General features: G+C 42.5%; 1 protein-coding gene across 3 annotated transcripts in view; it reads left to right on the top strand.

Annotated features, from left to right (window-relative positions):
• The window catches only part of LOC117347916 (RNA exonuclease 1 homolog), a 189,737-nt gene that overhangs the window by 127,601 nt on the left and 46,706 nt on the right, over positions 1-15,430 (top strand). For all 3 annotated transcript variants that reach the window (XM_033919439.1, XM_033919436.1, XM_033919437.1), the window contains 2 exons: positions 3,098-3,213; positions 10,620-10,758. In XM_033919439.1, the coding sequence (XP_033775330.1) occupies positions 3,098-3,213; positions 10,620-10,758 (255 nt within the window). The remainder of the gene's footprint in view (positions 1-3,097; positions 3,214-10,619; positions 10,759-15,430) is intronic.

Raw genomic sequence — 15,430 nt, 5'->3', positions numbered from 1 at the left:
AGGAAAATAACTCGACAGGGCAGGAAAATGAGTTCCCGCTGAAATGGGGAAAATTTTATCCCTGTTTCATTCTCCAGAACCCACAACCCCGGGGTGCTGAGGCTATAGCTCTAACCACTGTGCCACACACTCCCCCTATGTTTTCATGACAAAGGCTGTAATGACTCAATTTACTGAATTGTGCAGTTCTTATGAACCAAATGTTTCCTATTACATTTCATTTTTTTTAAGTTGTTTTGTTCAACATATAATGCAGAGTTCATGTAGCATTGTAATGTTGTGTGTAATGGTGTATTACTGTGACATTATCAGTTAGCACTGTTGCTGGCTAACAACATATGTTAATCAGGGTCATTAGTGGACACATGGTTTAGAAGGGGGTACCAGGCTTTCATTGATCAATTAAAGGGATGTGGGAATAAAAAGAAAGTTGTTTTCTGAGCTATGAAAGCATTTTTACCAGTTGTGCTTTGTTGGATAACCATTATCCAGATGTGAAGATTTATATCCTGCTATCCACAGAACACCTGCTACAAGCCAAGTTGCTTGGTTTTACTGACAACTTTAATCTGCTTCCAAATAATTCTCATACTGAGCAAAAACAAGAGGAACTGTGATCACCTTTTTTTTTTCTTATCCCAGACTGTAAGAGGGGAGCGTTAAATAATTTATCTACCTCAGTAAGAAAGAAAAGTTTTCAAAAAAAAATTTATTTTTTCCCTGATAGCTCCATACACTTCATCCACTTTTCCTGCAAAGACTTTAACCCCTTTGAAAAGAATTCTTCTGTTTGACCTTCAAACCAGGATGTCACAGTTTTCTTAATGTCGTCTTCACTTGAGAACTGCTGTCCACGGATAGATTTCTTTCAAAACTCAGAACAGGAAATAATCTGAGTGAGCCAGGTCAGGACTGTAGGGTAGATGGTACAGCTGCTGAAACCCACATTCTTGGATGGTAGCCTGTGATTGTCGTGAAGAAGCAGCAGGCCTGCTGTGAGTTTTCCTTGTCTTTTCTCTTTGATTCCCACAAAGCGATCATTGTATTGGCATAACTCTCCCCGGTTATGGTCATCTTGTGTGGCATGAACTCCAGAAGCAAAAGTCCTTCATCATCCCAGAAGACAATTGCCATGACTTTGCCTTCAGATTTTTGTATCTTGAACTTTTTTGGGGTGGACTCAGAATTTCTGTGAGAGAACCAGATTTTGGACTCAGAATCTCTGTTATAGAACCAAATCTCATCTCCAGTCACCAAACAATGAAAAAAAAAATCACTTGGTCTTCACAGACCATCTCCAAATTCTCCTGACAACACTGGAGCCTCGTGGCCTTCTGACATGACATCAGCATTCTTGGAACCCATCTTGCACTAACCTTGAACATTCCCAACTTTTCATGAATTATTTTCTAAACTACCTGCTGAGATGCCCATTTCTTCAGCTATTCGTGAAGCCTTAATTTGTCTGTCTGACAAAATTAAATCCTTGACTTTCTTGCACATTTCTGTGGAAGTTGCTTCCACAGGCCATTCAGTGTGAGGGTCCTCTTCAATAGATTCTCTACCCCAGTGTTCTTCAACCACCGGTCCATGGATCAGTGCCGGTCCACAGAAATTTCCTACCGGTCCACAGGGCCAGCACATGCATCAGGCCCAAAACAGTGCTCTTCAACCGCCGGTCCACGGTGCGATCGATGCGGCATTATCTTCGAGCCAGCTCCCTCTTCCTAACTGATTCAGTGCACAAATCCATGGGCAGTGGCTCCTACGGGCATCCTGCGCCTGAACCGGAAGCCTTCTCTCTGATGTTGCAACGTCAGAGGGAAGGTTTCCAGATGAGGCACTGGACGTGCAAGGTGCAATTAGTAGTATTATGGGGGCGGGGTCTGGAGTGGAGATTGGATAGAGATGGGCGGGGTCTGGCCCATGACTTAGCCCAGCTAAGTTCTTCAACCGCTGGTCCACGGACCGATGCCAATCCACAGAATAATTATTTTATTTCTGCCGGTCCATAGGTGTAAAAAGGTTGAAAACACTGCTCTACCCCACTTAAACTGCTTGCTCCAAAATTTTACTTTGTAGAATGATGGGGTAGACTCACCATAAATTGCAGTCATATTTTCATGGATCTCCTTTGGCTTTTTCCCTTTTTGTGAGAAATTTTATCACTGAACGGTGCTCCAAATCTAGCAGTTTCTTAATTGATTCACACGAGGACTCTTCTGACATCCTTGGAATGTTAGATTTGCACTAAAACGTAACTGTGCATAAGTAACCTTGAGACGTGTCATAACATGCACATACCGTATATATTTTTTGGCCCAAAAATGGGAGTCCTGATTTGTAATCGGGCCACCGCCCCCCTCCCAGAATTATTGCAGGCCACTGCCAGGTTCTGTATCCTGTCCCCCCTCTCTGCTCTGTCCTCGTACCTGCTCTGTCAATCCCTGGTGGTCCAGAGGTGCAGCGGGTAGGAGCGAGCGTTCCGTGCTCCTACCCCGCTTCTAACCCAGTCGGTGATAGCTGCCGCGAGATCAGATTTCTTCAGCCGCTGAGCAACACAGAGCAGGAGCGCCCTTTGGCAAGAATTTGCGGGAGCCAGTCAGGAAGCCACTCAGTGCCAAGCAACAGCGCCAAAGAGTGCAGAGCCTGACAAGGGAGGAAAGGAAGGAAAGGGGCTGGGTGCAGAGCCTGACAGGGGTTGGGAAGGAAGAGGGCTGAGTGCAGAGCATGGGAGGGAGGGAAGAGGGTTGGGTGTAGTGCCAGGCAGGAAGGGGGCTGGGTGCAGAGCCTGGCAGGGAGGAGGCTGGTGCAGAGCCTGACAGGGCAGGGCACTTGAATATTAAGCCATCCGACTTGCATTCGAGTCTACCATTTTTCCTCCTTTTTGGGTGGAAAATGGGGGGGTCTTGAGTTGACTTATATTCGAGTATATACGGTACTTGTTTCAATACGCTTGCTATTTTCTTTCATACTCAGTTAGATAAATTATTGAACATCCCTCATACATAGAATCTTTTGTTATTGAATGGTACTTTAAAAGAAATTCTAATCTATTGTGTGTGGGTTGTTGGTTTTCTTTTTTTTAATTATTTAGTGCTACACAACTCAAGGTCTGGAGCTTACTAGAGTGACAGTGGTTGATTCCAGTCTACAAATTGTGTATGATACTTTTGTAAAGCCTGCTAATGAAATAATCGACTATAATACTAGGTATGTTTCTAAATTTATAAATCTTTGTATAATATATACTAAAGTGCTTTTTGTTAGATATTGAATTGGTCTAGTGATTTCTTCAAAGATTATATGAAACATAATGCCTCCACCTCCATAATTTTTGCTTAAATGAAAATAGTGTGAATAAAATTATGCTTTGAATTTATTTGCTTTTCTACATAGTTGCCACCATTCACTGCACATTTCTGCCAATGATGTACTAGTTTTTGAACGTTGTCATAAAAAGAACATGTCTTGTCTTTTCAATCAGTTGCTAATTGTCCTTTCCATTTCTTCGAGTTGAACAGATGCTCTAAAGGTATTCCTTCAATGGTGGATGGGTAAGACTGAGATCCATCTTCACAATTGCGTTGTAATGTTGCAACAAAATTTCTTCTTGTACTTCTGAACGCTTCTCAATCATTCTTCCAAAGTTTTCAGGGTTGCAGTTTAATGCTTTGAATAATCCTCCATTCTGGTGTTACATACACATGTTTGCCGTATATATTTGAATATAAACTGATGTTTTTGGGCCCAAAAAAGGGGGTCTCGTTTTATATTTGAGTCCATCAGATAGCTGAGCTTTTGTACTCTTTTTAATAATGGGTGCTGCTTCCCTGCACTCCCACCACTCCCTGATGACTGGCGCTGCGCTCCTGCATGCCCCCTGAAGAGCGGAGCTACTCTCCTCTCCCCAATGACTGGGCTGCGAAATAGCAAATGAGGTTCAACGTGGATAAGTGCAAGGTGATGCATGTCGGTAACAAAAATCATATGCATGAATACAGGATGTCCAGTGCTATATTCGGAAAGAGCCCCCAGGAAAGAGACTTGGGAGTACTTGTAGACAAGTCAATGAAACCATCCGCGCAATGCGCAGCGGTGGTGAATAGGACAAATAGAATGCTCGGAATGATTAAGAAGGGGATCACAAACAGATCGTAGAAGGTTATCATGCTGCTGTACTGGGCCATGGTATGCCCCTACCTGGAATACTGCGTCCAACACTGGTCGCCGTACATGAAAAAGGACATAGTACTACTCGAAAGGGTCCAGAGAAGAGCAACAAAAATGGTTAAGGGACTGGAGGAGTTGCTGTACAATGAGAGGCTAGAGAAACTGAGCCTCTTCTCCCTTGAAAAGAGGAGACTGAGGGGACATGATCGAAACATTCAAGATAGTGAAGGGAATTGACTTGGTAGAGAAAGAGAGATTGTTCACCCTCTCCAAGGTGGAGAGAACAAGAGGGCACTCTATAAAGTTAAAAGGGGATAGATTCCGTACAAACGTAAGGAAGTTTTTCTTCACTCAGAGAGTGGTAGAAATCTGGAACGCTCTTCCGGAGACTGTTATAGGGGAAATCACCCTTCAGGGATTCAAGAAAAGATTAGATAAGTTCCTGCTGGACCAGAACATATGCAGATAAGGCTAGACTCAAATAGGGCACTGGTCTTTGACCTAAGGCCGCCGGCATGAGCGGACTCCTGGGCATGATGGACCACTGGGTCTGACCCAGCAGCGGCAAATCTTATGTTCTTATGCTGTCCTGTGCATTCTCCCTCTCCTCCTCCCCCCAATGATTGGTACTGCTGCGCTTCTCTGTACTCTATCCCCCACCATCCTTAGCCACTCTGCTGCTCAGGGGACGAAGACAGATAGAATTGTTGGACATGATGGGAGAGGAGTGAGGTAGAGATGCATGGGCGCAGAGAGAAGGGGGAGAACATGCTGGGCCGAGGAAGCCTCCTGGACTTTTTTTGGGGGGAGTAGGGTATTAAAAGAAGCGCCAGACTGGGCGTGGGTGGAGAGCTTATGGGGCCAGAAACAGAGGATAGAAAGAGAGATGGTGGGCAATGGTCTGAAGGGAGAGAAGTTGGACCTGGGGTGGTGTGGAGGAAGAGGGAAAGAGATACTCGAAGGGAAAACTTTTGGGAAGAGAAAGGAAGAAATGGTGGACCTGGGGAAGGGAGGCAGGGAGAGAGATAGGATGGGGGCAGTTGGGAAGAGAAAGGGAAAGAAGTTGGATCTGGGGATGGGAGGGATGGAAGACACAGAGATGCAGCATCTCTCTTTATTTCCTCCATTTCATTGTTCAGCATCAAGGGGGGAGGGAAGAAGAAAACCAGAAAAGAGAGGGAGCAAAATGTTGGACCATGGAGGTAGAAGAGGAGAGATGGAACCATGGGAGGGCAGGAGGGAAGAGAGCTGAGATAAGATGATGCGAGGGGATGGAAAGAAAGGGACAGGGAGTTATAGCCTGACCAGTGGAGAGAGGGATAGAGATTTATAGCCTGACTAGTGGAGAGAGGGAGGGGGTTTCTGAAAGTGGTGAGCCATGTGAATGAGGTCAAAAGGGAGATGACAAGATTGAGTGAGAGAGCAAGTGAGTACAGTGGTAGAAATGTGGTAATGGGGAGTAGATAGAAGGGAATAGAAAGCTGGGAAAGGAATGAGATGGGAAATGGGAGAGCTAGAGACTGAGAGAAGATGGAGAATTGAGAGGTAGCTAAACAGTTAAAAAGATGAAGTGTGAGAAAGAAGGCAAGACTTGAAGGGACAGAGGCAAAAAGAAAAGAAAAAGTTAAAGCTGAAAGGGAAAAATCAATACGTTGGAGATAGGCATAAGAAGGAAATGGAACAACAGAAGAGGAGAAAAAAATGGACAACAGACACTGGAAAGAGAATTAGTTGAAGATGGATAAAAAGCAGAAAGAGAAACTGGGACCAAGATGATGGAAAAACAAAACATCTAGACAACAAGGTAGGAAAAATTGTTTTATTTTGAATTTATTAACTGGAATATGTTAGCTTTGGGATATCACAATTATTTTTGTATTCAGTGGCGTAGTCATATACAGCTGATTTGGGAGGTGGGACTGGAGCCCAAAATTAGTGGATGGGCACCAAAGTTTCTCTCCGCCTGAGTGGAATTTTTAAATACTTGAGTTAGTGGGGATTCCCAAGCCCTGCCAACTGAAGAGATCTTCCTCCAGTCTGGCAACTCAAAATCTCCAAATATTGCAGCCAATGGCAATAATCTCAAGCTGCCCCTGCTTTCATGCATGCATGAAAGCCAAGGGGGAAAAGGAAGGCAGCTGCTCTGCAATATTGCTGCCAGCTGCAGAACTTGGGAAGCTGGAGGGGGATGAGGTAGCCATCATTTGATAAGGCTTGGGGTTCCCTACTAGCTACAGCAGGGGAGATATTCATTTTGAGGGAGCCTAAGCTCAAAGTGGGAGGTCCAAAAAAGCAGTAATATTTACCCTGATTAAACGATCCTTCACATGCGCTACTGACAGGTGATTCATCATCCCCACTCTGATGAGGCTCACCTCTGAAGAGGCTCACCGTAGCTGTAATAGAAGTGAATGGGAGAACAGGAGCGCATATCCCTGCTCATCAGAGTAGGGATGTGGAAGCCTGTGGCTGCTACCACTGTCAGCAGTATACGTGGAGGATCACTCAGTCAGGGTAAGTATTACTGCTTTTTGGGGTTTCTCTCCACAGTGTCACTTTAATGAAGGTTTATTATTATATACGTACATCTTCTATATTAGTGATTGCAAATTTGGGACCTGCTCAACCTTTTTTTTGCTCATCAGCTAGTGTTTGTGCGGCCCCAGAAAATATTTTTTCGTCCAATGCGGCCCAGGGAAGCTGAAAGGTTGGACACCACTGGTGTAGATGAACTGGAGTGAGCTTTGATGGAGACTTTAGTAGTTGGAACATAAGAACAATACCAGGCAGAGCTTTGGATTCTTGCCCAGAAATATCTAAGAAGAAGAAGAAGAAAAACTCCAACAAATTTTTAGATTGAATCATGTTGATCAGACTGGATGGACTATTCGAGTCTTTATCTGCCATCATCTACTATGTTACTAAACAAGTGGTCACATGACCACGGTTTTTTGAAAAAAATGCACGAAAATGGCAAATAGAAGTAAAATGGCGCAATCAGCTTAAGTGCTGTTGAACTAGAGAACGAGTGATCACATGGCCATGGGGTTTGAAAAAAAAAACACGAAAATAGCAAAGCTACTAAAACCATGACTCAACCAAAATAAACTAATCACAGCAAAAAGGGGAAAACTTGAAAACCAACTAAAAAAGCATCATGCATGAAAATAAAAAATCATCATCATGCATGAAAATAATAAATAAGTAAAAGCAAGATGTCAGGGGACAAAAAGTACAGCGCGATCAAAATTGAAAACATAGCATATGACAATGGAGGAATGAAGAGAGAAAGATAGACATGACCGGAGTGGAAAACGCATGATGAAAGAGCTGAAGGGAGATAGGGACTGCAGTCAGACATAACTAAACAAATCAAAGTTGGAGCCGAGTGTGTGAAACAACGATAAAACATGGGAGAAATGCTGGTTAAGGTGTTCCAATGAATCATACTTGAGGGCAGTCAGAAGTTGTACAAGGAGCGAGGGGACTGCAAATAGAGACAGACAAAGAGCAGAGGAGAACAGATCCTTAGTTTGGGAATATCCCCATACCCCTCCTTCTTATGTGTTCCTTTATAGGGCAATCGCCTGCTTTGGTACAAACTGAAGGGGGTAAGAGAGCCCTCTGGAAAAGGAAGAGTTTAAAACCTGGAATGGATTCCTTCTGCATGGCTAACGAGTATGGGAAGAAAACCTTACTTTACAGAATGACGCACCTATCTACTAGAAAAGATATTAGCGCAAGGTAAGGGTACACCGACAAATGCACGCAGGACAATAGCGCCCTGCAATTGCACCCCGTAGAAAGAAGAGATTTATTGGCTACATATGAATCTTCCCTGGACGATGACATGACGGACCTAACGCCCTGATTGGCTCAGGCACCTGAGGCCCCTCCCAAGGGATAGGGCCTGAGGAGTCTGAGCAAATCAGAACCTTCCAGATAGGGTTCCCATAATCAGTATGTAAACGTTACCCTAATACTAGATAAGAAATTAATATTTTCAGTATAGTGGGGGGGGGGTCCTCCCCACCCCCTCAAAAAAGAGGGTTACTTGTAACCCTCGAAAAGATAAAATAATATCCACGTCGGGCCACATTTGACAGGTCACCATTCAGTACACGTGTGCGCATTTGTTGTGCGTGCGCATAGTTGTCAGGGAACTATTGTCCTCCATGCATTTGAGGGGTCACCAAGGTAAGAACGTAATCTCTTTTTACATTTTGATAACTGTTAATAGCAGAAGTTTGAAGAAGAGCATACTGTAAATCAGGTTTTAAGATTAAAGCAACTGTTCAGCAGAATCTGATTTTATGCTATTAGTAGACAGTTCTCTGTTTTATACAACTCTTGTCATTCCCATGTATTTTTATCATTATTGATTATCTTTCCTTTGGGTTAGCATTTTAACATTTGGCAGTTATCTACATTTTTTTTACTGCATTGTTTTACATCATAAGCACATTTTAGATAACCTTTTTCCAGATTAGCAAATTCATTTTTTATTCAATTATTTTAAATTCCTATATGATTGAATTGTCATCGGTAAGATAAATATTTATGCATATTTTGAATAAAGTTTTATCAAAATATACTGGCATTAAATAGTGCTTGAGGATAGACAACAAGTTTGGTTTTAACAAGATTTTATATTTTTTGGAAAGTACTTAAATATACTTTTAACATTAGGATCATAAGCTTTTGGTTTTCTTTTTTCCAAAAGAGTGGGATTTGTTCTATTCTGTGATGTGATTGACTGCTGCTTATGCTGATGAGCATACATAATATTTGTCTCTCCTCCTCCACCTTTTACAAAACCATGCCAGAGGTTTTTAGTGCCGGCCGGCATGCTGAATGCTCTGCACTGCTCCAACACTCATAGGAGCAACACAGAGCATTCAGTGCGCCGGCCGGCACTAAAAACCTCTTGCATGGTTTTGTAAAAGAGGTGGTGGTATTTTCTCATGAGTATGAAGCTAATTTGCAGTCTAGTAGAATGCTTCTTACCTTGAGCTCCATTTACAAAGTTACAATAGTGATTCTTCCATGGCAAATGTACCGAAGCCCTTTACTTTTTGTTAATTTTTTTAGCTGATAGATCCCTGAGTAGGAAATTAATTTTCTTATGGTACTCGTATGTGGAAGAAGGTTTTGTGTGAAACTTTGATCTTAATACTGCGACATGTGACATAAAATCAGGGCTGTGGAGTCGGTAGATAAATGTTCCGACTGACTCCGACTCCTCAGTTTTTTGTACTTCCTCCTCGACTCCGACTCCACAGCACTAGTTAATTTTCAGATCGTTAAAATGGAATGTCAAGTTGAGAGAAATGAGCATTTTCGACACCACCTTCTTTTTGCTTTTAATCAAGGTTCTAAGGCTGCAGAAGCTGCTCGCAACATTTGTGCTGTGTGTATAGTGGGTGCTATAGCTGAAAGAATTGCTCGTGATTGGTATGCCAAGTTAAAAAATGGAGTCGGTAGATAAATGTTCCGACTCCGACTCCTCAGTTTTTTGTACTTCTGACTCCGACTATGACTCCTCCTCAGTTTTTTGTACTTCAGACTCCGACTCCAGGTACCCGAAATTTCCTCCGACTCCTGGACTCCAACTCCGACTCCACAGCCCTGCATAAAATATAGCAAATTACCCTGCAAACTTAATCCCTACAAAAAATTATGGTGTCGGTAGCATTGTTATGAGATGCTTTACAGCAACAGGGATAGGGAATCTTGTGGCAGTCAAGGGAAGGATACATGATGCCAAGTACAGACAGATCGTCCATCTGGGACTAGGGAGATTTACATTTTAGTAAACAATGATTCTAAGCAAAAGCATGTAGTGATGCATCTTAGCAAGAAGAAAGTGAATATCTTCAAGTGGTTCAGTCAAACCCCCAGACCTGACTCTTATAGAGCATCTGTGACAAAATTTGAAGACTGGAATCCATGGATGATGTCCAGCATCTTGAAAGAGCTTCTGCCAAGAATAGGCAAAAACTATGCCAGCCCACTGTACAATGTTAAAAGACAGTTATCCTAAACAACTCATGGCTTTTACTTCTGCAAAAAAGGCTTCCTCCAAGTACTGAATCAAGGGATGTGAAAGTTTTTTTAGTTAGAAGTATAATTTCATATTCTTTATTACTTTGTGAATTTCTGGAATTAATTTTCTTGAATATATAGACATGTGTTGATTAATGTAACAACTCCAATGCATTTTTTAATTGTATTTTGTAGATAGAATGTGAAAATGAAAGATGAAGACTTTTTTGCAAGACATTGTAGCTGAGTCATACTAATACATTTAGTACAGTAATGTTTCAAAGTCTGTCCTTAAGATGTGTTAATTTTAGCACACAAGGTCTTAGACAGGACTATGAATAATATAAAATATTTTACATTGCTGATAGGTAATAAGAGTATATATTTTTTATGTTCTGTAGATTTTCTGGCGTGACTGAAGATGACTTGAAGAATATAACCACTTCCATTCGAGATGTTCAAGCAATTTTGCTAAATATGTTCAGTGCAGAGTCGATTTTAATTGGACACAGTTTGGAAAATGATCTTTATGCTCTCAAGGTAAATCTTGGTTCTTCATGAGTATAAAATGATTTCTAATTAAGGTGCATGTCTGAAAAAAAAATCCCTCCAATGTTTTAATAATAACAACTTTATTTTTATATACCGCCATACCACAAACAGTTCTAAGTGGTTTACAAGGGAAGAGACTGTATATAGACAGCGACATTACAGCGAACTTTTGAATTTACATTGGCTTGTTAAGTTTAGTCAGGTTTATATGGAAGTGTATTGAAAGTACATCAGGTTGAGGTGGGGTCAGAGAAATTTGTCAAAGAATAAGGTTTTATCGACTTTCTAAACGTTTGGTACGAGAGTGCATTTAAGATGAAGTTGGTTAAACATTTGTTTTATTTGCCTGCTTGGAATGATAGTGCTCTGTCGAGGTATCTCTTGTAGGTGCAGCCCTTTAGGGATGGAAAAGCGAACAAGTAGGTACTGCATGTATTAGTTGTGCCTGGGAATTTGAATTGGTAAGACAGATAGGTTGGGGATGAACCTGTCATGGTTTTGAAGCAAAGGCAAGCAAACTTAAAAATGACCCTTGCTTCCACCGGCAGCCAGTGTAGTTTTCTGTAATATGGGCTTATATGGTCTGATTTCTTGAGGCCATAAATGAGACAGACTGCAGCATTTTGGATGACTGTCATTTGATGATTTTTTTGAGAGATCCCAAGTCTATAATGTTGCAGTAGTCTAAGGTACTTAAGATCAGGGATTGAACCAGCAGTTGAAAGGAAAAGAAATCAAAATATTATTTAATGGTACGAAGTTTCCATAGAGTGAGAAAGCATTTTTTGACTTGAGCATTAGCAGTTAGTGAAATAGTTCCCCTGGGTTTGATTTGCAACTCTGGTTCCTGCTTCTTAAGCAGGAGGGTTGGTGTGCGAGTGCTAAAGATACAGAAATTGGAGACTAAGGTTCAATCAAATATGGGTTACTGTAGTCTAAACACAACATATATGTTCTGCCTTTGCTGATACACATAGCAAAGCAGTTTAAAATAGATTGAAAGGAACATCAGTGTGACAGAAAAAAATGAATTCATTGTACATGAAGGAATGAAAACAAGTAGAAAATATTAGAAGGATAGGTCAGTGCAAAGATTAAGTGGTCCTCAGAGAATTACAAGGAGCCACATAATTTCTCATTTTGAGCAGAAAGTCTAACAGTATGCCTGAGTTATGTAGTAGTGGTCACATTGTTACCTTCTCTTATCTCTATTCTTATTATGCTCTGCTACTGTCTAGAGGCAAGAGTGTTGTTCAAATTTGCCCCTTTGTTTCAAATCTATTCTAGGTTTGGCCCCCATATACCTGGTCTCCCATTTTAACCTGGACTGTTTCACTAGGCCTACACACTGAGTACATATGTTTAGCCACCCAACAATAAAGGCCTGCCGATACAAGAGATACCTGGACAGAACTTTTGCTTTCCAGGCAGGTCAACAAAACGGTTGGCTGACAGAATTGACGGCCAGTCTAGAGGAGGTATGTAGGCAGATTGATAGGCTTAAGAGCGATAAATCCCCGGGACCGGATGGCATCCATCCGAGGGTCATCAAGGAACTGAAAGGGACCATAGCTGAACTGCTTCAGCTAATAGCCAATCTGTCGATCAAATCGGGAAAGATTCCGGAAGACTGGAAGGTAGCGAATGTTACACCTATCTTCAAGAAAGGTTTGAGGGGAGATCCAGGGAACTACAGACCGGTGAGTCTGACCTCTGTACCGGGAAAGATGGTAGAGTCACTGATAAAAGACAGCATCGTTGATCACCTTGACGGAAACGGGCTGATGAGGACCAGTCAGCATGGTTTTAGCAAAGGCAGATCGTGTTTGACAAACTTGCTGCACTTCTTTGAGGGAGTAAACAGACAGATAGACAAGGGCGATCCAGTCGACATTGTATATCTGGATTTTCAAAAGGCGTTCGACAAGGTTCCGCATGAACGACTATTTCGGAAAATTGCAAACCATGGAATTGAGGGTGAAATACTCACGTGGATTAAAAACTGGCTGGAGCATAGGAAACAGAAAGTGGGGGTAAATGGACAATACTCGGACTGGAAGAGCGTCACCAGTGGGGTGCCGCAGGGCTCGGAGCTTGGACCCGTGCTCTTTAACATCTTTATAAATGATCTGGACATAGATACGACGAGCGAGGTTATTAAATTTGCGGATGACACGAAGTTATTCAGAATAGTAAAGACGCAGGGGGATTGCGAAGATCTGCAACGTGACATAATCAAGCTCGAGGAATGGGCATCGACATGGCAGATGAGGTTCAACGTGGATAAGTGTAAAGTGATGCATGTCGGTAACAAAAATCTCATGCACGAATACAGGATGACCGGGGCGGTACTTGGAGAGACATCCCAGGAAAGAGACTTGGGAGTTCTGATCGACAAGTCGATGAAGCCGTCCACACAATGTGCGGTGGCAGCAAAAAGGGCAAACAGAATGCTAGGAATGATAAAGAAGGGGATCATGAACAGATCAGAGAAGGTTATCATGCCACTGTACTGGGCCATGGTACGCCCTCACCTGGAGTACTGCGTCCAGCACTGGTCGCCGTACCTGAAGAATGACACGGTACTACTCGAAAGGGTCCAGAGAAGAGCGACTAAGATGGTTAAGAGGCTGGAGGAGCTGCAGTACAGCGAAAGATTAGAGAAACTGGGCCTCTTCTCTCTCAAACAGAGGAGATTGGAAGGGAACATGATCGAAACATTCAAGGTACTGAAGGGGATAGACTTAGTAGATAAGGACAGGTTGTTCACCCTTTCCAAGGTAGGGAGAACAAGAGGGCACTCTCTAAAGTTGAAAGGGGATAGATTCCGTACAATCGTAAGGAAGTTCTTCTTCACCCAGAGAGTGGTAGAAAGCTGGAACGCCCTTCCAGAGGCTGTTATAGGGAAAAACACCCTCCAAGGATTCAAGTTAGACAAGTTTCTGTTGAACAAGAACGTGCGCTGGTAGGGCTAGTCTCAGTTAGGGTGCTGGTCTTAGACCAGAGGGCCGCCGCGTGAGCGGACTGCTGGGCATGATGGACCACTGGTCTGACTCAGCAGTGGCAATTCTTATGTTCTTACCATCATTAAGCACTCCTCATCCTATCTTAGCTTTAGAAAACTAGTTAAAACAAACCTGTTTAACCAATTTGTAACCAAGAACTCTTAAAGCCTTATCCCTGTATTCTACTTACATGTATTCAGTGTCCCTATGTTGTGACTATTACTCTGACTTTCTCCCCTTCCACTTGTATTCTCCCTCTCTACATGTATTCGACGACTTCATTGTAATTATTTTCGCTGATTGTCCAGCTCTTCTTGTTGTAAACCGCCTCGAACTACTATGGCTTTGGCGGTATATAAGAATAAAATTATTATTATTAAAAACCTTTTTCTAGTGCAAAAAGCGTATGAGTCTTGAACCAATAAGATATTTTCATTTAATGGCTAGTTCTGTAGAAGACATCATCTACATTTTTCTTCTGCATCCTTGAGCTGTGCTATAGCTCCTCAGTTTTTCCTTCTACTTGTGAGTTAGAAGGTGTTATTCTGATCTGCTCTGATTCTGGTTTATTATTTTTGGGTTTTTGTCCAGATTTTGAGGCCTCTCAGTTCTTCAAAGGTCCCCAGTGTTACTGGGACAGCTCTATCTTGGATAAGACACAGACTCTCTGGGTCAGAAGTCTTTAGCTAGGAGGGCAACCCTTTTATAGGGCATCTGCCTGGCCGGCCTGTATTAGCATTATTTTGGTGGCTTGGGATCCGTGCCCCTGGTAGCAAGGCTTACTCCTGGTACTCCCAGAACTTGAGCGCAGGCTATGTGGCCCCATGTCAGTTCTGAGGGCTCTATCTGATGCTTCCCCCCACCCTGACGTGTTTAGAACTGTAGGGGTCTGACGTTTCATGCTCTCTTAGGGTCTGACTGGCAGCCCAAAGAAACAAGAATTTAGATCATTTTTACATGCTTATCTGAGGCAGTATCCTTCTCCATATCCCAGCTGCTGAGTCAGCTGAAGCAGGCACTGCACCAGAACAATTGTGAGTACTGTCTATGGGAGACATCGAAGAGTCTCTAATTTCAGTTTTAAGGTTTCTGAGGCTAGGTTTAATAATAATAATAATAATAATAACTTTATTTTTGTATACCGCAATACCACAAAACAGTTCAGAGCGGTTTACAGGTTAAGAGACTGTACATTTACAGCGAAGTTACAGCATGTCAGAATACAGTTCAGCATATCAGAAAACAATTTAGAGCAATTTATGCAATGAAGGTGCAGAGAATTAGTTAACAAGTGTATGGTATAAACCAGTGACAATTACAAAATGATCCAATCGCTGTTGTCAAGGGGGTGCCAACCGGGGAGGAAGGGTAGGGAGGGGAGGCGAGGTTGGGATTATTAGTTTGGTAGGGAGGGCGGGGGTTAGAGGAATTTATCAAAGAGGTATGATTTGAGAGATTTCATGAAGGATTGATAAGTTGGGGCAAGAGAGATGAGGGTGGACAAGCAGTCATTCCATTTGCCAGCTTGGAAAGAGAGGGTTTTGTCGAAGAATCTTTTGTAGGTGCATCCTTTTGGGGAGGGGTAGGCAAACAGGTGGGCATTGCGTGTACGGTTAGAGCCTGGGAAGACGAAGTGGCGTGACAGATATATCGGG

This window comes from Geotrypetes seraphini, chromosome 1, assembly GCF_902459505.1.
Source record: "Geotrypetes seraphini chromosome 1, aGeoSer1.1, whole genome shotgun sequence".
NCBI classification, from domain to species: Eukaryota; Metazoa; Chordata; class Amphibia; order Gymnophiona; family Dermophiidae; genus Geotrypetes; species Geotrypetes seraphini.
This window is presented reverse-complemented; position numbering and strand designations above follow the sequence as displayed.